Source organism: Symphalangus syndactylus, chromosome 12 (assembly GCF_028878055.3).
Source record: "Symphalangus syndactylus isolate Jambi chromosome 12, NHGRI_mSymSyn1-v2.1_pri, whole genome shotgun sequence".
NCBI lineage: Eukaryota > Metazoa > Chordata > Mammalia > Primates > Hylobatidae > Symphalangus > Symphalangus syndactylus.
The window spans coordinates 25,118,565-25,143,340 of NC_072441.2; the positions used below are offsets into that span (position 1 = coordinate 25,118,565).

Below are 24,776 nucleotides of genomic sequence, written 5' to 3' on the forward strand. Positions count from 1 at the left end.
TCGGGCACTGTGCTAGGCTCTGAGGGCCCAAGAATAAGGTGCAGTCACTCCCTTCATCAAGCTCACAGTCTAGCTGAGGAAACAAAAAAAAAGGGGGAAAGAAAAGAATAAAGACACACAATATGATAAATGCTATTACAGTGTTGTGTACAACATGCAATGCAAACCAAATGGAGAGGGGAATAATGCTGGCAATGAGGTTGGGAGGAAGCCTATGGCAAAGGAGCTTTCAAAGGGGATATTCTTGCTGAACCTGATAGAAAAAATAATACTGTCTTTTTGTGACCATTTCTTATGCTCCAAGAATGGCCCTAAGCACTTGTATACTAATAAACCTCATATGATCCTCACAACAACTTCATGGGATCAGAGATTGCTAAAGGCTGCATATTTGTCTCCCCCATACCCAGCCACCAAATTCATATGTTGAAACCCTAATCCCCAGTGTGATGATATTTGGAGATAGAGCTTTGGGAGATAACTGAGTCATGAAGGTGGGACCCACATAATGGGATTCATGCCCTTTTAAGAAGAGACAAGAGAGAGCTTGCTTCCCTCTCTGTTTTCTCCACCATTTGAGGATACAATGAGAAGACTGACGTGTGCAAAGCAAAAAGAGGGCACTCGCCAGACACCGAATCTGCTGGCACCCTGATCCTGAACTTGCCAGCCTCCAGAACTGTGAGAAAAACATTTCTATTGTTTCAGCCACCTAGTCTGTGGTATCTTGTTATAGCTTCCCAAACTGACCAAAACAGTGATGCAACATCAATGGGGAACAGTTCCTAAAGAAGAGACTGAAATCATCAGACCACAAACTCATCATCCCTCTGCCTGGGACACCATCTCCCAGATACCACAAGGCTCACTTCCTCATTCATTCAGGTTTCCATCTAAATGTCATCTTATCAGAAAAGCCTTCCTTGATCAATCTGTCAAAAGCACAACCTCTTTCCTCTCTCTCTTCCCTTCACTCCCACATCACTCTCTGCATCTTTACTCTGCTTTAGTTTTTATCATGGCAATTATTAGACCATTTCTATCTCCCCTAACTAGAATAAGGGTCTCATGAGGACAGGAATTTTTGTACTGTTCTTTATCTCCAGCGCTAAGCACAGATCCTGGCGCACACTGGATGCTCAATAAATATGGTTGAATTCATGAATGAATGAATGAAGTGACTTGCCAAGGTCATACTGTTGGTATATGGCATAGCTGCTCCTTGGATCAAGATTTGTTTGGCCCCATTGACCCAGTTCTTAAATACTTCTCCTCACTGCTTAGAAGGAAGAACGAGTTAACACTAGAGACAGATAAGTTGCAACATAGGGAATGTGAGAAGGAGGGTCCTGAAGATGAAACTAGGGAAATAGTTTGGGACCAATAATGAAACATCTGGAAGTCTTGGAAGAGAAGTCTATAATTTTTCCTTTGGGCATGAAAAAAAAGCTTACTGAGTGGGGTTATGAGCCCCTCAAAGTACTAATGGTGAGGGCTTGAGAACAGCTGAGAGCGGAAAGGACGTTTATATGGACTCTAGTAACACTTTGGATCTTGTTGCATTTCCACTGAAATTCTACAGAATACTGCTATCTCAAGGGGACTAAGTGGGTAATTTAGTAAATATATTCCTTCCTGGCACTTTTCATGCATGATTTGGTATAGTCTGTTAAAGGCTTTAGCTTTAGGTTACGGTCTGCTTTGATCTCCAAGCTCTGTTGCTGATTTTCTGCATGTTGCTGGTTATGCTTATTACAGTTCTTTCTCTTCTTTCAACCCAAATGTGTGTAATTTGTCCTACTGGTAACTTTCCTACCTCCCCCATTTTTGGTGGAATGAGGAAGGCTCAGGTTTCTAAATCTATAGTTTTTGATATTTTTTTATGGCATGGGAAATAACTGAAATCTGCTTCCTTTCAGTGCAATTCTAGGTTCTGATATGATAGATTTGTTTATTGCTCCTATGTATACTTATTTTTCAACAAAGTCTCTAAATAATCTTTCTCTGTATTTAAATTTCAAATTCTTGATACCTTCTCTGTGGTGCATTAGAGAATATAAAGCAGATTTTAAAAATCTGTTTTGCTTGTGAGCTGACTGATTTATGTTAGCTATTATTTTCTAGCTGGGTGGTTATGCTGTTTCATAATATTCCAAAACTCATATTAAGACCCAAACTGCAGACCAGCAAGTAAACAAGAGCAAAGAGTAGAAACATATTTTCTTGCTTCCATTATGTTTGGATATAAGATTCTATTTAGATCTTTCTGAGTAACTCAAAACAGGTATGGGTAAAGGCAGCTTCACATGTGTTTGTTCCTGACCAGAAGGCAATGAAGCAATAACACTGTTTCTGTCTTTCGTTTTGGTGTTAAAGCGTGCAAAGCTGTGGGAGTTGACTATTTGAAAATCAGCATAAGAGTACCATGTACACTAGCAAGCTTTCTCCTGGCCTTTCTCCAAGCTGAGTTTCCAGGAGCACAGAACAGCCCCAACAAGCCCTCTTAGCAGAAGTAGCAGTCATGGTTGTGTTGCAATAGGCACCTAACAATCATGAAGGGGCATCAAAGTGATGGCCTTTTACGAATTCAGGCAGATCCAAAGACTCTGAAAAACCACCATTTAAAGGATAAATAATAGGCTTCTGGAGACAATTAAAAAGAGGGTTAGGGAAGTTCAGGAACATCAAAATCTATCTATGTAGATCCTATTTTTTTCAGCCGCCCAGTCATTTTAAAAATCGTATATATTTAAGGCATACAACATGATGTTTTGATATACATTTGCATAGTAAAATAATTACTACATTCAAGCAAATTAATGTATCTGTCATTTCACAGTTACCTTTGTGTGTGTGTGTTAAGAACACCTAAAATCTGCCTTAGCAAATTTTCAGTATACAGTATCATTAACCATAGTCCTTATGCTATAATTTAGATCTCTAGACTTATTTATCCTACAAACAGCAGCTATGTTCCCTTTAACCAAATTTCTCCCTGTTCTCCATCCCATCTCAGGCTTCTAAATTCATCTGAGATGTGAAAAAAAGCACAATCTATGCTAAGAAACTAGGCTTTGGTTTGTGAATTTGGGGATTTTTTTTCTGATGGAAAAGACTGTAGGGCATAGGATGTAGTTGTGCTGTTGTTTAGCCATAGATTTGTGCAAATTAGAAAAAGATGCCTGTTTCTTTGGGATTCACCTTCCCTTTCCTCTGCCTGGCACCCTCGTGGTATGAATAATGTGCGTAACAATTTGCAGCCGCCCTGAGATAGGGTGGGCCGTAGTGCACAGCAGGAGTGTGGTAGCTTTTTTAGAAAAGAAAGTGCGTAAGAACAGCTGAATTTATGTGGTGTTAAAGATTTCCCCCCTTTTCCTGCCCCATTGGCTTAGATTTACCTACTATACCGAGATACATGCTAACTAGCTCTTTAGCGACAGGCAAATTTACCCCTCAAATCTAAATCAGTACAAGTGCCTCAATCGGTTTCCACTTAAGATTGTGCTCGTTGGGAGGCCGAGGTGGGCGGATCACGCGGTCAGGAGATCAAGACCATCCTGGCCAACACGGTGAAACCCTGTCTCTACTAAAAATACAAAAAATTAGCCGGACGTGGTGGCGGGTGCCTGCAGTCCCAGCTACTCAGGAGGCTGAGGCAGGAGAATGGCATGAACCTGGGAGGCAGAGCTTGCAGTGAGCTGAGATTGTGCCACTGCACTCCAGCCTGGGCGACAGAGCGAGACTCCGTCTCAAAAAAAAAAAAAAAAAAAAAAAAAAAGATTGTGCTCTGTTTTTGTTGGCTTATATTTTATTTAATTTATGTTAATGATAAATATAATTTTGATTTCCCTGTTGGACAAGTTTAGTATAAAATGCAAAGGCAACCTAAAATTACATATAAATATTAACATGGCTCACATTCAGAGAAAATTAAATGACCGAAAGAAAAGTAAAATAAGAATCATGACAATTGGATAATACATCAATGTTCAGATTAGGTTTCTACACCAGGCTAGTGTTTAATTCTTTTCATATGGCTTATGGTCTATAGTTTTCTTCTTGCAGTGATCAATGTGTTAGATAATTGCTGATATGACATCTAGGTAAAACCTTGAGCTGAGGAGAACCATCAGATCACTGACTTCTCTTGAAAGCCCCATGTATCTGTGAGAACTTGTTCTTAGGCTTCTTCCCTTGGGTCAGTTCACTTTTTTTTACTGTTAGGAGCCACTTTCCATCTTACTTAATTAATATCATTGTTCTTTTCCTGTCCTTCATCTCCAAATGTTACTCTTGACCCTTTCTGAGTGACTTATTTAACTGAAGTACGTTAAACATGCATAAACACTTCATGTCTTTCAGAAACGTCATTTGGCATTTCCATGTTGTACCACTTCAATTCAGCTCAATTCAATGATTACGGCTTAGTCTTTTATACACAGACCACTAGACAAGGTCCTGCAGAAACACAGAGTGAAGGAAGCATAGACCCTCCACTCAGTGAGCATTCAACAGACAGCAACAAAAGTAATAATAACAGCTGCCATTTATTTAACAACACTTATTTTGTTTCAGGACTCTATATCATTTTCTCTTTTAACCCTTATTTCTGACACCCCTGTAACATAAGTATTCTTATTTTACCACTGAAAACACTGAGGCTTATAGAATTAAGTGATCCTCTTAAGATCAGGAAGCCAGTAAGTGATGTGAAATTTGAAATGACCCCCAAATCTATCTTCTAACCTCTGTAAACTAGTGGAGGATGATAAAAAGAAAAAGTGAACATAGAAACAACTATAATACAAAATACTGGCCCATTAACTTATGCTACAATCTACCTTAAGTATCAGCCCTTCCAAATTCTCTCTTGTGTATGTTTTCTTGGTAAACGGCACAGTCATCCACTCAGCTGCATGGTTCGTCTAACCTTATCCTAACTAGTTACTTTATCTTCTCAGTTCTAGCACTTAAATATTTATCTCCACAGACACTATGTTTTCTTACTGTAACAGCCTGTTCTCACACACAGCCCTCCCTGACCGATCCTTCACGGTGCTATAAGGGAAATTGGTTTTTATCATGTTTATATTAAAAACCTTTTAATCATTCTTCTTAGGACAAAGTCCAAAGTCCTCAGGCTGGCATAAAAAGCCCTTCAAGATATGGCTATGGTTTTTCCCTCTGGTTTTATCCCTAGAGTTACCTGCAGGAGCACCCAGTTATATATTCATAGGAATTTTTGTTTGTTTTGTTCCTTAAGTACCTTAAACATAATAAGCCCTCTTACTTTCTTCATACCAATTGACATGCTGTCCTCTCTGGAACCTGATTCTTGAGTGTAGTTGATTTACTCAACGTGCAAAACTCTGCTTCACCTTCTCCAGGCTGAGTTTTCCTAAATCACTCACTACCTGGCTGTATTAAGTGTCACCCCTTTGGATTTCAACTATAACCTTCAATTCCACTGTCATAAAACTCACCCCGTTCTGTGTCAACCAGCAGTGCCTTTGTTGTCTCTGGCCTTAGACCATGAGCTTCCAGCAGCAGGGACTATCATTCATCTCACAGGCACTCAATTAAGGATTGTTTAATGAAAAAATAAAGACACAATAATTTCCAAGTTATTTCTATTTGATTTTGGAATGCATTTCCTGAATTCCCATTTGGTGTAAACGCACCCACTCACAAACTGCAGATGCCACCCTCAGACCTACAGTTAGATATTAATAAAGCAGCTAGAAACATTGCAATGAATTTTAAAGGCTCAACACTCCTAGCACTGCTCTGTTTCTCATTTCTTGCTATTCTATTCTCTCCCTCATTCACTATAATTGATAAAAGTCTATCTTAAGAAAAAAAAAGTTTCTCCATTTTTAAAATAGGAGGACATCAAATGATCTTTACTGCTGCCCCAAGGGTATGGAAATGGTCAGTGTCATATAATACACCCATTTGTGTTTTAGATCAGATACCCTCCAGGACGGGAACTGTGTTCTCGATACAGTCTGCTTGTTTTAGAGCTTGCAGGCTTGCATAGCATTCTTCTTCTCTAACAACAATTATAAAAATAGCATGGAGTTTCTTGTAATCTTAGTCACAAGCTGAGGAAGGAAAGATTACAAAATTATGCCAATTTAAGATCATTGATGGAGATCTTAAAAGGTCCTAACAAATGCTTTCTATAGTATGGAAAACCACGTATGAGACACATGTCCCACGAGTCTTAGGAAAAGACATTTGAAATTGCACTTAGAGGTAGTAATGCAACATGGAAACAAAATCTACCATGAAATCTCACTCAGCTGAAAGGGGAAATCCACGACAGCGCTGAGTTAATGTTGAAAGGGCTTCCTAGACCAGCTACTTACCTCTTTATAATTATCTAGGAATCAATACTTTGGGGCACATAGTATGTAACCTCTTGTGAAAAATACACAGAGGTGAGGTTGTAAAATACGGAGTTTCAGGGGAAAAAAAAAGCTTTGGAGGAAGACAGACCTGCATTTCAAACCCAGTTCTATACTTATGAGCTGTTGCTTTGGGGCATATTCATTAACCTCTCTGAGCTTGAGTTTCCTCATGTAAAATGTTGACGATAACCCTACCTCACAGGTTCCTTGTAAGGTTTAAACAAGATAAAGTGTTCAAAGTGCTCAGCACAGTGCTTGGCACAGAATGGATAGTAAATGGTGACTGCCATCTGTCGACATGTATTTAACACAGCTGGCACCAGGTATGACTAGTGTCAAATGAGAAGCATGTACAGAAAAACTGTTAGGAATGGAAGTGTGCTGATAGTGTTCATAGATAGATTGTACTAGCTATCCAAGCTGGTACATAACCTCATCCCCTGTCTCCTTCCTCTACAAATTGTAACCTCCTTAGGAGGTGGCTCACACCTGTAATCCCAGCACTTTGGGAGGCTGAGGTGGGTGGATCATTAGAGGTCAGGAGTTTGAGAGCAGCCTGGCCAACATGGTGAAACCCTGTCTCTACTAAAAATACAAAAATCTGCTGGGTGTGGTGGGGCATGCCTGTAGTCCCAGCTACTCGGGAGGCTGAGGCAGGAGAATTGCTTGAACCCAGGAGGCAGAAGTTGCAGTGAGCCAAGATTGTGCCACTGCACTCCAGCCTGGGTGACAGAGCAAGACTCCTTCTCAAAAAAAAAAGAAAAAAAAAGAAAAGAGAAAAAAGAGTAAGAACATTTCTTACTTCACCTTCATGTCTTCCTAGCACATAAAATAATACTGCATCTACAGCAGATCCTGTAATACATATTAAATAATATCTGATCTATGTGCTTTCTGTGAGTAGGGGATTGCCTCTTGCAAAGCAGAAACGATGTCCAACTAAAGAAAAACGTTTCATTACTATTGAGTACAAACTGGAACTAAACAAGGAACAAATGGAACTTACCAGCTTTTCTCAGATCCTCATTCTCCTCATGCAATATGCCATAACTGTGTGGTTTCAGGTTAGAAGCTGATAATTTACCCATTATGTGCCAGGCACCTTGTACCACGAAGCCTAATTTTCTAATAATCCATGTGGGGTAGATACTGGTATCTCCATGGTACAGATGAGAAGCTGATGCTTAAAGAGTCTGAGACACTTGCCTAAAATCATGCAGCTAAGTGCCAGTGCTTAGATTTAATTCTAGAAGAGCCTGCTGCCTCCTCCCACAGGACACTGCCTGCCTCTTGTTTCAGCTATAGGACTGTGGCATGGAGAAAGACATCAGGACAAGGCCAGTGTGCTGGGAATGGTAGCAGGGTCTTTCTTCTGCACGTCTTTCCTTGTGATTCCTGAGGAGCTGAGGAGGCTACGTCACCAGGACTTGCCCCAGCATCTACCTTATCCAACTAGGTGACAAGGTCACAGACAAACCATTGTTTAAACTAAATTCTAGCTTTTAAGTTCACGTGTCAGTGTTCATGCAGAAATGTGAAATGCCTTTTACTTGAGTAAGAACTCTTCCCTGAATAGTCAGGACTTTTCTGTGAATTTATAGGATTTTATGACACAAAGTGTTAAAATAAGTCAGGAAAAAATTCTTTTGAAAACTACTGCCAAGATGAACGTATGCAAATGTTCCAAAGTCTATTGCTGCTAGGAATAAGAGCAACAGAGAAAATTCATTTGTTGGTTGCTTCCTTGATATTTTAATTACATCTTCTATATCCTCCATACCCCATTCAACGTTTTCTTAAATCCAACAATATTTATTAAAAATAAAATAAAAAATTTAATCTACACGTAACAGCCTTATTACAAAATAATTATTAAATGTCAAGAACCACAATTTGGTTTTGGTCAGGATGAAAAATAATCTTTTAAAGTGCCTGATAGGCGGGACGTGGTGGGTGACGCCGGTAATCCTAGCTCTTTGGGAGGCCGAGGTGGGTGGATCACCTAAGTTCAGGATTTCTAGACCAGCCTGGCCAACATGGTGAAACCCCACCTCTACTAAAAGTACAAAAAATTAGCCAGGTGTGGTGGTGGGTGCCTATAATCCCAGCTACTTGGGAGACTGAGGCAGGAGAATCACTTGAGCCCGGTGGGCGGAGGTTGCAGTGAGCCGAGATCATGCCATTGCACTCCAGTCTGGGAAACAAGAACGAAACTCCATCTCAAAAAAAAAAAAACAAAAGAGTGCCTGATAAATTTGTTTTCTTATGAAGTTTTGTGACAATCATCATTTTAACTCTGTTAACTACCAAATAGCATTTTGAGCCTGCAAGTCTGCCAGAAAACTACATTGAATGCCTAGTTTTCTACATGACCTTGAATAGTTTATTATATTTCAGAACACTTTGGTTGTCTGATACAAAATGTATTTGGTTTTCTTCTACTCTTGCTGAAGGCAAACTCATTTTTTTTTTCCAAAAAGTATGTTACATAATTATTCAACTCCTGGAAGAAAATTAGAATATTTTTAATGAAGTGCTATTATGGATAACAATTCCTGTGGAATTTGATCAAGCCTCACCTTTAGGCAAAAGTATATTTAGTTTACTGTTTGCTTCTTGAAAGTCCTCTCCCGACTCATCCCACCCTATCTCCGGTAGAGGTATGTGAATCCGTATAACGGTCTTAAGGAATAGATGTTAATTCCATTGTACAGGAGGTAAAACTAACACTCGGAGTTTAAATATCGTGCCTGAAATCACACAAAGCTGAATGGCAAAGTTGGGGGTTAAACCACCTATATCTGACACCAAAATCCAATCTTTTTACCTACAGCATGACTTTCTTAGTATTCCCTTAGTTTTCTCTCAAAGGTTTTCTTTTGACATCTCACTGAGTGGTGGGCTGTTTGATGATTCAAATATAACGGAGTTCTACGGATATAAATCCCTGCTGTCACCAAATGACTCTCAATTGATTATTGATTTCAATTGATTATTGACATCTCAATACTGAGTTCCCCCCAGCACCAGGAGCAAGAGCATAGCATTTAACAAAAGAAATGACAACTGGTAGAAATTACAAATAATATTTAAGCCACAATTTTTACTCATTCTTTTCTTATTTTCTCAAAATATTTGACAAGTGATAGTCCACACTCTTCGTGTATCCGGCTCTCTGGACATTTATAAGGCAAAGTCAGTTGCTGGTCACGAATAGCAACTCAAACAGTCCAAGCTTCATGTGGTTAGTATTCTGCCAGCTTGAGGAAACTTGCTTTGGCCACAAATAAGAGAAAAGTAGTCTCAAAATTTAAGTGGCTGCCTATGATTACTCGTTGCCTTTGAAGAGTGGTTACTTTTCACGGTATACAACTACAAAATCATTTACATAAAATCCAGTGTAAGGGCTGATTAAATCATCTTGGTTTGTAAACCAAGTGAACAGACACAGAGCTGAAATTCAGACTCCAGATGCTGCAAAAAATAAAAATAAATAAAGATGCTTTAGAATGCTTGGCTCAGTCCCCGATGTGAGATTTCACAAAAATAAGTTTCTGTTTCACAGAAACGACCCATAGCATACTTGCTGAAGAAATTTCAGAGAACAGGAAAGGAATTTGGTCTGACATAATTTGAGGTACAGAAGTGTGATGTTGAGGTAACAGCATAAGCTCTTGTTTTGATTGTATCTGTTATCACATGTAAGAACTATAGTTTCAAAGCTCAGGCTAAGGTGGTTGCAAAAGAGGTTTAAGCGGTGGACGAGCAGTTGTACTAGACCAGCAGAACCAAAGAAAACTTTTTCACAGATCCCTAGTGGTCGGCGGCAATGTCTCTGACAACCTGGAGTAAGATTAGGAAGAAGAGTGCTGCGGTGCATATGTGCATGTTGTCTGGTGTAAGATTCCAGCTACTCTTTCTGGGAAAGACTGCCCTTTGCAGTGAAATGATAACATTCCTAAAATTTTAGGAGTTAAAATATCTTTTCTTCAAAATGATGAAGATAGTAGAATGCATGTATTTTCTCTTTTTTTTAAATGTCCTTACTTAATTAAATTACTAGTTGGCTACTGTTAAGAGTTAACTTGTGTCCCCACAACAGATATTGAAATCCTAATCCGTAGTATCTATGAATGTGGCCTTATTTGGAAATAGTGGTTTTGCAAATGATCAAGTTCAGAGGAGGACGTTAGGGTGGGCCTTAATTCAAGACTGGTGTCCTTATAAAAGGCGGGAAATTTGGACACTGAGACAGATGTATACAAAGAGGAAGATGATGTGAACGCACAGGGATAATGCCATCTACAGGCCAAGAAATGCCTAGGAATGCCAGAAAACCACCAGAAGCTAAGAGAAGCATGGAACAGATTATCCCTCCCAGTCCTCAGTAGAGACCAGCCATGCTGACTCCTTGATCTCAAACTTCCAGCCTCTGGAGCTATGAGACAGTAAATTTCTATTCAGCCTCCCAGCTTGTGGTAAATTGTTACAGCAGCCCTAGGAAGCTAATACAGCCTTCTTAGGTCAAATTCTTATTTTTGTTTTTATTTGTTTTGCTTTTTGAAATTCAACTAGTTCTTAAAATCACAGAGTCTGAAAACCCTTATCAGCGGTGGCCACAAGTTCCCATCCAACCCTAAGATTTTATGATATTTTACACTGCAACACCTCTTTTCTAATTTTTTGACTAGGCGTTAGTGTTCCTCCAGGACTGGAGCTTTTCAGACTCTCCTTGACATAGCAGAGTACAAACAAGCACAACATTTAGGTGTTTCAGACCCAAACGTGAGAAAATATCCCACAATATGGCTTGATACTCTACATGCAGATGCTGGATTTCTTTCCCTGTAGTTTGAGTAGGAGTAAAACTCTAGGCACTCCTTGGATAGGATGTGAAAGTTAGATGTGCCTCCACCCATGGATCCAATGAGGAACGGTGTTTCTCAGAAGCTTAGGGATAGGTGCCTGAGGTCTGTGGAATGCCTCTTCCTTTTTATATTTGTATCATCAAATAGCCCACCACTCAGTGATCTTGAGAGCCCATTCTCCTTTCCTTTCTCCTCCCAGGCAAGCTACATAAGAGGAGGTTAGGGAGAGTGAGGTATGTTTTATCTGATAATACCAGAAAGCACTGATGTCACATTTCCATTGCTTGAGGGGGTTGAAGTGTTCTTTAGCGTGAAGAAAATCTAACTGGGAATCCATCCACTTATTTATTCATTTGTGAATTCATTCAATGAATAGTAAAAAAGAGGAGTTCTAAGGATACCAATCCCTGCTGTCACCGAATGACTCTGTAACTACAATAACCAGTAAGTGATGAGAACCTCTACCCTCGTTGAATAGAGGAGAACACGTGGGAGCAAATAATGGAACCACAGCTGATGGTCCTGCAGCTGATGAATGTCAGCAACTTGACCTCAGTTCTTTATGACTCCCACGTGTCTGCTCTTTCCACTCTATCAAGCTGCCTGCCCGTACAACCCACCAAACTGGTATATATCATAGTATCATAAGACATGTCTGCCCTTCGGGAGCTCCTTTCTTCCAGTCCTGTTTGCCTCCAGCCAAGGTCCATCACTTCACAAAAACCTGGTTAAAAGCTCACCTGCTCCAGGAATGTTTCCTGGTTTCCACCTTTACTCAGTCAACCCTTCAGCACCTAGAACTTCAATTGTGAAATAACTTTGTTTGTTTGTTTTGCATTCATTGAGATGCTGTACTGTTACTGACTTCAGCATGTTTTTGTTTGATTTTTATCTCCCTAAAACATCATCAGTTCTTCAAAGAAAAAAGCTGCATTTCCTTGTTTCTAGTCCCAACCTTTCTGCCAAGGAGCTATACTACTTAATCTATTTGAATATATCACTTAATGTATTTGAACATGTGGTCCTCACTGATGAAAAAACAAAAGTGGGGGTTGGGAGTGGGTAATTGGCAAGAGGGTCTCTGTGGATATTTTTTACCTTAATAGTGTGTATTTAGTGTCTTCTATGCATCCCAGTCCTTTGCTGGCTCTGGGAATTGTCCATTTGAGGCTTGTTGCCCAGCATCCTCATGTGAGGGGAACTGTGGTCTTATCAAGGAGGACTTCTCCCACATCCCTGCTGGGCAACCCAGGCCAATTCTACTGAGTATGGACTTGGGCAACACACACTGAGGTCTGGTCTCCAGAACTGGAAGAAAATAGTTTTGTGTAGTTTTAAGTCACCAAAGTTATGGTAATTTATTACAACAGCCCTGGAAAAGCAATGTAACACCTCAAAACTAATCATTATAAGTGAGATAGTAATGACTAACATAGATATAATGTCTTTCGATTTACAAATCTTTGTACAGATAATTTTGTTTTATTCTCATGACAAAATAATGAGGTACCTATTATGGTTTCTTTTTCCATTTATTGTTGAGGAACCTGGGCTTCAAAGAAATAAAATCACCTTCTTAAGTTAATCCATACTTCTATCTCTAACTCTAACTCCCTGTTTTCACTATGAACCCATGCTTCTTTGGTAACAAATCAGTCCTCACAGCTACCACTTTTCCCACTCATACATGGTTGACAGCTTTAAATGGCATCCAAGAGGCTTTTGCAGGCTCAGACTGGGGAATAAACCAGAGGAGGAGGGAAAAAGAGAGAGGGAACCAAAAGGGATCACAATTAGGGTATTCTAAATGAGGATAAAAACAGCCCTTTTCCAATTATCCTGGGTTTCAGCTACTGACTCTTGTAATATTGGGTAAGATTTCAGACTCCTTGAATCTCAGTTTTCTCTTCTGTAAAATGAGCATAAAAATTCTTCCCTCGGTTGGTTTAAAGATTAGATGAGTGATATGGTTTGGCTGTGTTCCCAGCCAAAACTCATCTTTTTTGTAACTCCCACAATTCCCATGTGTTGTGGGAAGAACCCAGTGGGAGTTGATTGATTGAATTATGAGGGTGGATCTTTCCTGCATTGTTCCTGTGATAGTGAATGAGTCTCATGAGATCTGATGGTTTTAAAAACTGGAGTTTCCCTGTACACCTTCTCTTTTTGCCTGCCTGCCATCGAGTAAGATGTGACTTGCTCCTTCTTGCCTTCCGCCATGATTCTGAGGCCTCCCCAGCCACATGGAACTGTGAGACCAATTAAATCTCTTTATTTTGTAAATTTCCCAGTCTCTATGTCTTTGTCAGCAGTATGTGTTTATCAGTAGTGTGAAAACAGACTAATACAGTAAATTGGTACCAGTAGAGTTGCTGAAAAGATACCTGAAAATGTGGAAATGACTTTGCAACTGGGTAACAGGTGGAGAGGTTGCAACAGTTTGGAGGGCTCCGAAAAAGACAGAAAATGTGGAATAGTGTGGAACTTCCTAGAGACTTGTTAAATGGCTTTGAGAAAAACACCGATAGTGATATGAACAATAAGGTCCAGGCTGAGGTGGTCTCAGATGGACATGAGGAACTTTTTGGGAACTGCAGCAAAGGTGACTCTTGTTATGTTTTAGCAAACAGACTGGCTACATTTTTCTCCTGCCCTAGAGATTTGTGGAACTTTGAACTTGAGGAAGATGATTTAGGGTATCTGGTGGAAGAAATTTCTAAGCAGCAAAGCATTCAAGATGTGACTTGGGTGCTGTTAAAGGCATTCAGTTTTATAAGGGAAGCAGAGCATAAAAGTTCAGAAAAGTTGCAGCCCAACAATCTGATAGAAAAGAAAATCCCATTTTCTGAGGAGAAATTCAAGTTGGCTGCAGAAATTTGTGTAAGTAGTGAGGAGTGAATGTTAATCCCCAAGATGATGGGGAAAATGTCTCCAAAGCATCTCAGAGGGCTTCACAGCAGCCCCTCTCATCACAGGCCTGGAGGCCTAGAAGGAAAACATGGTTTTCTGGGTTGGGCCCAAGGTCCCTGTGCTGTGTGCAACCTAAGGACTTGGTGCCCTGTGTCTCAGCTGCTCTAGTTGTGGCTTAAAAGGGCTAACATAGAGCTCAGGCTGTGGTTTCTGAGGGTACAAGCTCCAAGCCTTGGCAGCTTCCACATGGTGTTGAGTCTGGGAGTGCACAGAGGTCAAGAATTGGGGTTTGTGAACCTCTGCCTAGATTTCAGAAGATGTATGGAAACACCTGGAGGCCCAGGCAGAAGTTTGCTGCAGGGGTGGGGCCTTCATGGAGAACCTTCTGCAGTGCAGAAGGGAAACGTGGGGTCGGAGCACCCACACAGTGTCCCTACTGGGGCACTGCCTAGTGGATCTGTAAGAAGATGACCACCATCCTCCACACCCCAGAATAATAACTCCACTGACAGCCTGTGCCATGCACCTGGAAAAGCCTCAGACACTGAATGCCAGCCCATGAAAGCAGCTGGGAGGGAGGCTGTACCCTGCAGAGCCACAGGGGCAAAGCTGCCCAAGTCTATGGGAACCCACCTCTTGCATCACGGTGACGTGAATGTGAGACATGGAGTCAAAGGATATCACTTTGGAGCTTTAAGATTTGACTGCCCTGCTGGATTTCGGACTTGTATGGGGCTTGTAACCTCTTTGTTTGGCCAATTTGTTTCATTGGGAGTGGCTGTATCTACCCAGTGTCTGTACCCCCATTGTATCTAGGAAGAAACTAACTTGCTTTTGATTTCACAGGCTCATAGGCTCATTGTCTCAGATGAGACACTGAACTGTGGACTTTTCAGTTAATGCTGAAATGAGTTAAGACTTTGGGGGACTGTTGGGAAGGCATGATTGGCTTTGAAATGTGAGAACAAGAGATTTGGGAGGGGCCAGGAGTGGAATGACATGATTTGACTGTGTCCCCACTGAAATCTCATCTTGAATTGTAACTCCCACAATTCCCACATGTCATGGGAAGGACCCGGTTGGAGGTGATTGAATTATGGAGGTGGCTCTTTCCTGTGCTGTTCTCATGATAGTGAATGAATCTCATGAGATCTGATGGTTTTACAAATACAGTTCCCTGTACAAGCTCTCTCTTTGCCTGCCACCATCAAGGTAAGATGTCACTTGCTCCTCCTTGCCTTCCACCATGATTCTGAGGCCTCCACAGCCATGTGGAACTGTGAGTCCCATCAAACCTCTTTCTTCTGTAAATTTCCCAGTCTCAGTTATGTGTTTATCAGCATCGTGAAAGCAGACTAATACAATGAGCTATGTATTTTTTCAAAACTTTGAAAACTGTAAGGACAATGCAAAATGTGAGTTATAATTATGAGAGTAAAGGGAAATGGTGCAGAAGAGTGGTACAGATGTAACAGTATATTAGTATCACTGGGGAACTTTAAAAAGTCATGGATGCCTACATTCTACCACAGAATTATTAAATCAGAATCTCAAGCATCATTATTTTTAAAAAGCATCCCAAATCAGTCATATAACTGCAGCCAGTTTCTCAGAACTCCTGCAGGAGTGGGAGCTCTGGCATCAATTGATCTAGGCATAAATTCCATATAGTAATTTTATAATTTGTACGTTGCAAATTGTGTGATCTTGGGCAAATTACTTTAAAATAGGAATAATAATACTTGACTCATAATGCTGTTGTAAGGATTGAATTAAATGTGTATAAAAGTGGGATAGTAAGTTCAAGTTAGTTTGGTTTTCCCCATTCTTTTCATATCTATAAGCCACTGGAAAGACAAAAGGAAAGAAGGGAGAGGGAGAGAGTTAGCATTTGACACATACATGCATTTCCACAAATTGGCTCCAAATTGCATTTTCTTAATTTGAGGTAAGTTCATATACAAATGTAGCTTTTGCATTATGAATGCAGATGTTAACAAATGCAATCATCATATAGAACTATTTTCTCATAAAATTAATAGGTTCCCAGGGGTCACATCATTCAGATTAACTGTAAAACCAAGTGTTTCCTCATTAATCAGTGCCTCAGGGAAGTGCCAAGTGTTTCCTGTCTTAGCAAGTTGTATTAGATTAGAGTCACAAGACATCAGTTCACTAAATGTGAGGTACCTATAATGACCAAATGTCACTCACCAATGGTAGAAGAGTTCAAATATTGGTAACAATACAGTAACAGCTTTTGCTGTTGTTTCTGTTTTAGCTATGGAAAATCACCTCTACATTGCAAGGCATTTCAGAGTCCAAACTAGCATTTTCATCTTCATTCCTTAGTCTGAAATGGGTTGGGTTACAGGATGAAGGGCATACACAAGCTTATGCAATATCTTCAGAATATTAGAGATAAGGGGATAATGAGAATTACAAGGACAGTGACGTCAGCTGGTGGCTGTTAGCGTCATAGGTAACAGAAAAAAAATGGACAAGCTCTACTATCAATCAGGACATGATGTGAAAGCCAGAAGCCTTTGAAGAACCATTTGCCATTCAAAAAGCAGCTCTTGGTATGCTACTGGATCTAGTAGAAATTGAGCCTGCTCATGGCACATCAAGTAATTGTGTGACCGCGCTGCTCATCATGAGCTCCTTACTGTCAGATCTTCCCAGTCAGTAGTTTGGGCAGGCACATCAGTAACACATCATAAAATGAACGGTACATTTGCCATCAGGCATGAGCATGTCCAGTGGGAGCAACTAAATTACACAAATTGGCAGCTAAGTCCCCCATATTACTTAACTTGTTAAACCAATGTGTCTCCCTCAGGTCATACCTGAGACCTCATGGAGAGTTCCCATAACCAGCTACCAGGGGATGAAAAACCCAGGTCTGTTTCAGAGACGGATGGCTCAATATTTCATGTGAGCTGAAAGTGGACTGCTTGTGCAACACAGCTCCACCCAGGGTGGCCAGGAAAGAGAGCAGTGAGGGGAAATTCTCACTACTGTGGGCAGAGCTTCAAGAATTACATCCATCAGGTCATCAGTTTGCGTAGATAGTGTGAGTAGAGCAGGTTCACTGTTGATTCTCTGACCATATCGTCTCTCCCTTCAGTTCATGCAAGACAGGCTTCCAATGGTTGGCGCTTGCATTCCTTTCATTCTCTGACTAACTATACCCACTTTGCTTGTGCAATAGGCCAAAAGTGTTGGAAATGAGCACCTCCCAGGGTGTGGAATACAGAGAGGCAAGGTGGGGTGCCCCTGAGGAGACGAGTATTTTATAACAAAGATTGTAGAGAATTCCCAGTATATCATGACGATAAACATCTGAATGATTTTTGGTCGATGTTTCTGCTCTTTTAAAATGATCTACACAATCCCATTACTGCCAGAACCTGAGGCAGAGATTTCCCAGTGCAAATCTGGATGCCACTGATCTTAGGAGCAGCTCTCAGCCAATGACTGACCCACCAGGACAGGAGTCGGTGTACTGATACCCCAGCTCCTTCTCCCCTGGAGCAGGATAACTCTGATGCTTGCGTCTGTACTGGCTCCCAGAGTTTCCTCAGTAGCATTGAGCTCCACGTGCACTAAGTGATAACTGACTCAATAGCGCACCCATTGTTGGCTACATTCCCTTCCTGCTTCACTTTCCCACTCCCCTGTTGGACTTTCCTCCACCATCTAAATAACCTATTTGTATTCAGATCCTTGTCTCAAGATCTGCTTCTATGTGAACCCAATTAAGTCGGGTGTCTATAAGAATAGTAAATGCACATGTCTTTTGCCCCAAGATTTCCACTTCCAGGAATTTATCCTGAAGTTATACTCACAAATGCCCCCAAAGGCATGATCTTTATAATAATAGTAGTAAACATCATTAAGTCCTTGCTATATACTAGGCATTAAAGCTTTTTTTCATGTCATATCTCACTTAATACTCAGAAAGCGCTATGCAATTACAATTACATATCCATTTTTACATAAGAGAAAAGTGAGGCATACAGAGGTTGACCAACTTAAGAGTATAGGAGCTAGTAGTGCAGAGCTAGGATTCAAAACCTGGAAATCTGCTTTCAGGGCCCGTCCACTCACTCTCTGTATAAGCATGCACATGCGGATGCTTGTTTCTGCATTGTTTGCTACAGCTGGAAACAATGCAAATGTCAATAGGAGGATGATTACATAAATTATGGGATGTCATGTAATCAAATATTTAGAGCTACTATACATAAAGCTTATATACTAATATAGAAAGAAGTCCAAGATGTTAAGTGAAAAATGCAAGGTGCAGAACACCAAATTACACAGGCTTCCAATCTTGCAAAGCCCAAAGAACTATATGTACATGTATATTTCTGTGCGTGTTAACCATCGCAGATAATAGTTGTTCCCTTAGGAGAAGCCTGTGCATTGAGCATGAGAGGGAGACACACTTTACACTGAAAGCCATTTTTTATTGTTTTAATATAAGTATATATTACTCTTTCAAAAAGCCATATGAAAAATATTGTGTAATCAAGCTATATATGAATTTACATGGAAGAATTCATTCTTCCTGGAAGAGTCTCAGAAGGCCCCATAAAGGGACATACTGTGGGAGTACATGCAGAAGATCTCTCCCAGCAGCAGTATTTTTGAAGCTCCTCAAGTGTGAGAGTTCACAAGATACTGGGTAACTGTACAGTTTGTTGTGTAGAGTTGGCAGGAAATGAGGCTAGGAAGGTTGAGATAATTTGTAGATACATTAACTCACAACTGAAGTGAAATACCCAGGCCTGTCAATAGTTACTTGACAAAAATATTTTTCTGCGGAGTCTTTATAATATCTTTGAAAGCCACATGTGCCACATGGGATATTACAAGAAAGGAAAAGAGAAATGTTTCAAGAAGGCTTCCTATAAAGAGTATTAGCTTTCTTCACTCTTGCTCACTTCAGAGGGTTAAGAATCAGAAAGAACTGATTCGAAATGCTTGCTTAATCACTTACCCACTATGGGTCAATGTATTCATCTGTAAAACACATATTATAAGAATACAACCTTTATAAAATTAATGTAAGGATGAATTGAGGTAATTCATGCAAAGCAGTTACTATAATACATTGCTTGGGATTAGCAGGCACTCAGTAATCATTACATGTTACTATTGCTAATAAGTGCTGACAAATAGCAACTGCAACATGATCACAACCTTACTGATATCATAAGGAACTGAGAAGAGTGAACGGAAAGTACTTCTGTAGGATAATGAAGGTCTACAGTTTTACTCCAAAAGAAAACCCCACACTCAAAATGATCTCATTGGCTTTCTCTGAAGCAAAACCCCAAGTGACATCCAGGTTCTGCCTAAAGCCACAAGGCTGCCTGATAGCTGTGGAATCTGTCAACCTCAACATATGTGCCATAATCTCTGGTCCACCGATTACACCCAGGTTGGTGAACCATGGCTGAAGGTGTTTGTGACTTTACTTTTTATTTTATTTTTCTAGAAATGGAGTCTCACCCTGTCAGTCATCCAGGCTGGAGTGCAGTGGCATGATTATGGCTCACTGCAGCCTCAAACGTCTGGTCTCAAGTGATTCTCTCACCTCAGTCTCCCAAGTGACTGGGATTACAGGTATGAGCCCCTGACTGTAGCTTTGAATGAATACCTTAAAAAATTCAGAATATTAATTTTGCCTAGGGAAATACAATGATCTAAAAACTGTTCAACCTAACTTTATGTTAAAAAATTATCTCAACCATCCTTTCTGCTGAACATGCTTGCGAAGAGGCAACATTTACAAAACAGAAGAGACAAAGTAAGCAAGCGTTGTTTAGAAAAAACAGCAATGAGCCACGTTCTGGTTGTAAAATTCTAATTAAACTGGCCGGGGCCATGGCTCACGCCTGTAATCCCAGCACTCTGGGAGGCCGAGGCAGGCGGATCACGAGGTCAGGAGTTTGAGACCAGCCTGACCAACATGGTGAAATCCCGTCTCTACTAAAAAATACAAAAATTATCCAGGCATGGTGGCGTGCCTGTAATCCCAGCTACTCAGGAGGCTGAGGGAGGAGAATCCCTTGAACCTGGGAGGCGGAGGTTGCAGTGAGCTGAGATTGCACCACTGCACTCCAGCCTGGGCGACAGAGCGAGACTCCATCTCAAAAAAAAAAAAAAAATTCTAATTAACCATAACAAATGCCACACATACACATGAATGATGTTATGGGTGTCAAATTCATCATTCTAGATTGAGAACCAAAAGTGCTTAATCTGAACAAAGTATCACGCTGGTAGACCTGCAGAGAGACAAGCAAACCAACTAGATTAGAGACCCTTTTCTTCATACCTCATTGTCAGACGTTTTTGTACTCAGACATACTAATGCATGAAATTTCTACCCCCACAGTTACAGTGGCATTTTTTGCTTTCCACACCAAAAACTGGAGCACATGTTTTGATAACATCAAATATTCTTATGCGAACAACAGGACACATTGTCTTAAAGAAACATTTTCTCCCCAAGTTCTAGAAATCTGGTAGTACCCAGGTGACAGTTATAGACAGGTTTTTTGTCTGTTCATACTGACCTTGTCCCTCTAACAATGGCAAGTATTAACCTTTAAATTAAAAGTACTCAAAGTGTGAGTTCTCTGAAGACAGGGGAAAAAATGGGAGAAGACAAAAAATGTAGGATGGCAGAAACTGACGACATTTTTTTAAGAGGAGGGGAACTAGGAAGATAGGAACTTATAAAATGAAGGTTTTTAGCCAATTCTATTAAAAGCTTAGACAAGGTTAGATTTCATAAGACTGAAAAATTCAGAGGAAATTATGTTACAACGTAACTAGAAATAAAAATTTTATTTGTTTGTTTTGAACTCCACAATGAACAAAAAGGCCCCAGATGATAAATGTTTATAATCATTTTTCACTTTCAGCACATTGCTTTCATCTTTTATTAAAAATTTCAGGGAGAAAAAGAGATCCACATTTTGTTGCAGACCTATAAAATTTTTTGTACTTTCGTGATCCCAAATATTCACCATCATGATCAAAGAAAAAAATCACTCCCCAGAAAGTAGCTGATAATGACATCAAAAATTGCTCTCATGTTTCATTGAGAGCTAAGCATTTTGTGCTGACTCATAGAAATATTGGTGGACCTGCATGGCCGTGGATCAAAGAACTTGAAGTTATCATAACTGGGTGTTCTTGAGTAGATAACATCATTACAAAATGTTACAAAATTACATGAAATTTTCCCATCTTCTCAAAGTCTACACAGCTTTGAACTCTGATTGCAGGATCTAGGATACCATTCATTTTCTCCTCAATCTAAAGCCTAACTCTTCCCATCTTACGTATGAAAAACAAAATACAGAATGCTTCTGGTCTATGATCTTTGAAAAAAACTGTAACATAATCAACAGCTCATTTATTGAACTGGTTCAAGTGAAATTTCATATATGTTTATATTTGTTGTGGCTCAGTTCGGTGGGATGATAACAGAAATGATGTGTTCAATGTCCCGTTTATGTTAAATTAAAGGGTTTGTTTTTCATTGCTTTTCTTTCTTTCCCACTGACTATCATCTACACATAACAGAAGGGGTTGGAACCACTATTTTAAATCTCAAAATGAATGGTAAATGTAGAGAATTTCAGAGCTACAAGATTGAAAAAGGCCATGTCCTGCACATCATTGAACCAACATATAAGCCCTGTACTGTTTACACTCAGTCTGAAACATGCAAAAACCCTTCTATTTTGTCATGTTTTTGTTTTTGTTTTCTAGCCTCTATAGATTTATGTTCCAGCTTCTTTGTTGAAGAGATGATCTTTCACCATTGAATTGCTTTGGCAATTTTATTGAAAATCAGTTGACCATATAAGTGTGAGACTATTTCTTAATTCCTATTCAGTTTCATTGATCTATATGTCTATCTTTATATCGGTATTACAATACTTTTTATTTAACTTTAGCTTTATAATAAATTTTGGAGTCAAGTAGTATAAGTCCTTTAATTTGGCTTCTTTTTCGAAAAATTGTTTTGGCTACTCTAGCTTTTTGACATTTTCTTATGAATTTTATAATCAGCTTATAGAAAATGCCTGCTGGGATTTTGTTTGAAATTGCCTTGAATTACAGATAAGTTTTGAGAGGATTTCCATCTTAGCAATATTTAATTTTTCATTTTGTGAACACAGTATATGTCTCCACTTATTTAGGCCCCCTTTAAATGTTTCTCAGCAATGTTTTGTAGCTTTCAGTGTACATTTTTTGTGAATCTTTTATGAAATTTATTCCTATTAATATTTCATATTTTTGATGCTATTATAAATGGTATTGTCTTCTAAATCTAAATTTTTAGTGGTTCATTGCTAGCATACAGAAATGAAATTGATTTGTAAATTTTAACCTTGTATTCTACAGCCTTGCTACATTCACTGGTTAGTTCCAGCAGGTTTTTAAAAATTCTTGAGGACTTTTTACATAGATGATGAAGTTGTCTGTGAATAGAAAGTTCATTTTTAAATGCCTGATCTGTATTCCTTTTATTCCTTATTCTTGCCTTATTGTCCTGACTGGAATATCCAGTAAATATGAACTGAAGGAGACAGCTTTGCCTCATTCTCAGACTTGAGAAGAACACATTCAGTTGTTTACCACTGTGTACGATATTAAGCCACAGAATATTATTCATGCCTTTTATTAGGAAAAAGAAGTTCCCTTTAATTCCCAGTTTGCCGAGAGATTTTATAGGGGAATAAATATAGATTTTTTTCAATGTTTTTTCTTCATGTATTCAAAAATTATATGGTTTTTCTTCTTGAGTCTGTTAATATGATGAAGTACCTTGATTTTTGAATGTTAAACAACCTTGTTTTTCTGGGATAACTCCACTTAGTCATGATTTGTTATGTTTTATATATATTATTGGATTTGGTTAACTAATTTAACAAAAATGTTTGTGTCTATTTTCATGAAAGATAATGTTATGTAGTTTGCACTCTTGTAATGTCTTTGAGTTTTGGCATCAGAGTAATGCCGGCTTTATAGAATGAGTTGGAAAGTATTCTATGGTCTTCAATATTTTGTTTACTTGACTGCTAATTTGGCCTTTCTTATAGCATATATAAGTATATATAGTATATATATATATAGTACATATAATATACATAATATCTGTATTCCAATATTATGTGTGTGTGAGGGAAATGGATGAATGTGGCTGGGAGGAAATGAGAACAGTACATCTGTTTGGGGATGAATCATTTGAAGGATGAGTTGTGTTTGTTGAATATTCGGAGTTAATGGAAGCCATTGTGCCTCCATTACCTGTAAACTGCAGTTGATATGTAGTCATGAAATTGCTAGGATTTGATGGCGATAACATGTGTAAATCATTTGGCACATTGCTGGAACAGAGTTGGATCTCAGCAAATGGTTGTCATATTTTCGTATAATTATCAACCTCATTCCTGCCATCAATGACATCATCATAACTGTTTTCATAATTTCTACCATTTAATAATAAAAATATGAGCATTTCAAAAACAAATTTATGGCTGTTTGTCATTAAAAAATGTCACATCTCAGGCACCTTACTCTTTTCACAAAACTTGTCACAGGACTCCCAAGGCTAGGATTCTACAAAAGAGCAGTCTGTAATTTTATCTCTGATAGGATTTGATGGGCTTCCTGATCCAAATTATCTACTCAACTGAGGTGCAATACCTAGAGAATCAATCATCCTATGCTTCAGCTGAAACTGTTTTTAAGTTTGTTAATATATTGAATAATAGCTTTCTAAGCATTAGTTAACTGGGATGATTTATATCAAGTAGATGGAACTTGAAGAAAATGAGAGAGGTGGCTCTGAGGAGTAAAGTAAGGTAATGATCACAGGGGGCACTGAAAATGGATGCAATTGAATAAATACTGGAATCAAGATTAGGAGACCTGTGTTTAAGGCCTAGTTTAGACATTTATTAGCTGTGTTCACTCATTCAGTCAAAAATTTATTCAGCTCCAAGTATATGCCAGGAACCTATGCTAGGCGCAAGTCACAAGTGGTAAACAGGACACTGACGGTTCCTGGGACTTACTGACCTTGCTTTAACCTCTTTGAGACTTCTGTTTATTCTATCTACCTCATAAGCTTGGCATGAGAAGTATTTACATAAAAGTACATTGTAATCTGCTTTATTAGAAAAAAATCAAGAACTGCATAGATTATTCCCATGGGTATGTGAGCTTCAAACTTAGATTTTTTTAATTGTCATTCTCTGTTACAATCAATGTCCCCCTCACTAGGCTATGAATTCTGAGGAGAGTTGTCTTATATATCTGTTTCATGGAATGTGTTAAATTATCTATGCCCATTGAATAAATGAATGAATGAACACATTAATGCATGGAGCGTTTGGAAAGGAAAGATACTGGCTAAGAATCACAAAGACCTTAAAAGAGATCATGAAAATGATGATGATGAAACAACTGAGAAAGAAGAGATGAGGATGCAAACAGAGCATACTGGTTAAGGTCACTGAATTGGAAGTCAGATTGTTATCTGTTT

General features: G+C 39.2%; 1 protein-coding gene across 5 annotated transcripts in view; it reads right to left on the reverse strand.

Moving 5' to 3' along the window:
- Window positions 1–24,776, reverse strand: part of PTGER3 (prostaglandin E receptor 3) — a 193,306-nt gene that overhangs the window by 30,780 nt on the left and 137,750 nt on the right. Inside the window, exon 4 of one of the 5 annotated variants that reach the window (XM_063624037.1) lies at window positions 629–679. The exons of the other annotated variants lie outside the window; for them this stretch is intronic. Coding sequence (XP_063480107.1) covers window positions 629–679 — 51 coding nt within the window. The remainder of the gene's footprint in view (window positions 1–628; window positions 680–24,776) is intronic. 5 annotated transcript variants of the gene reach the window in all.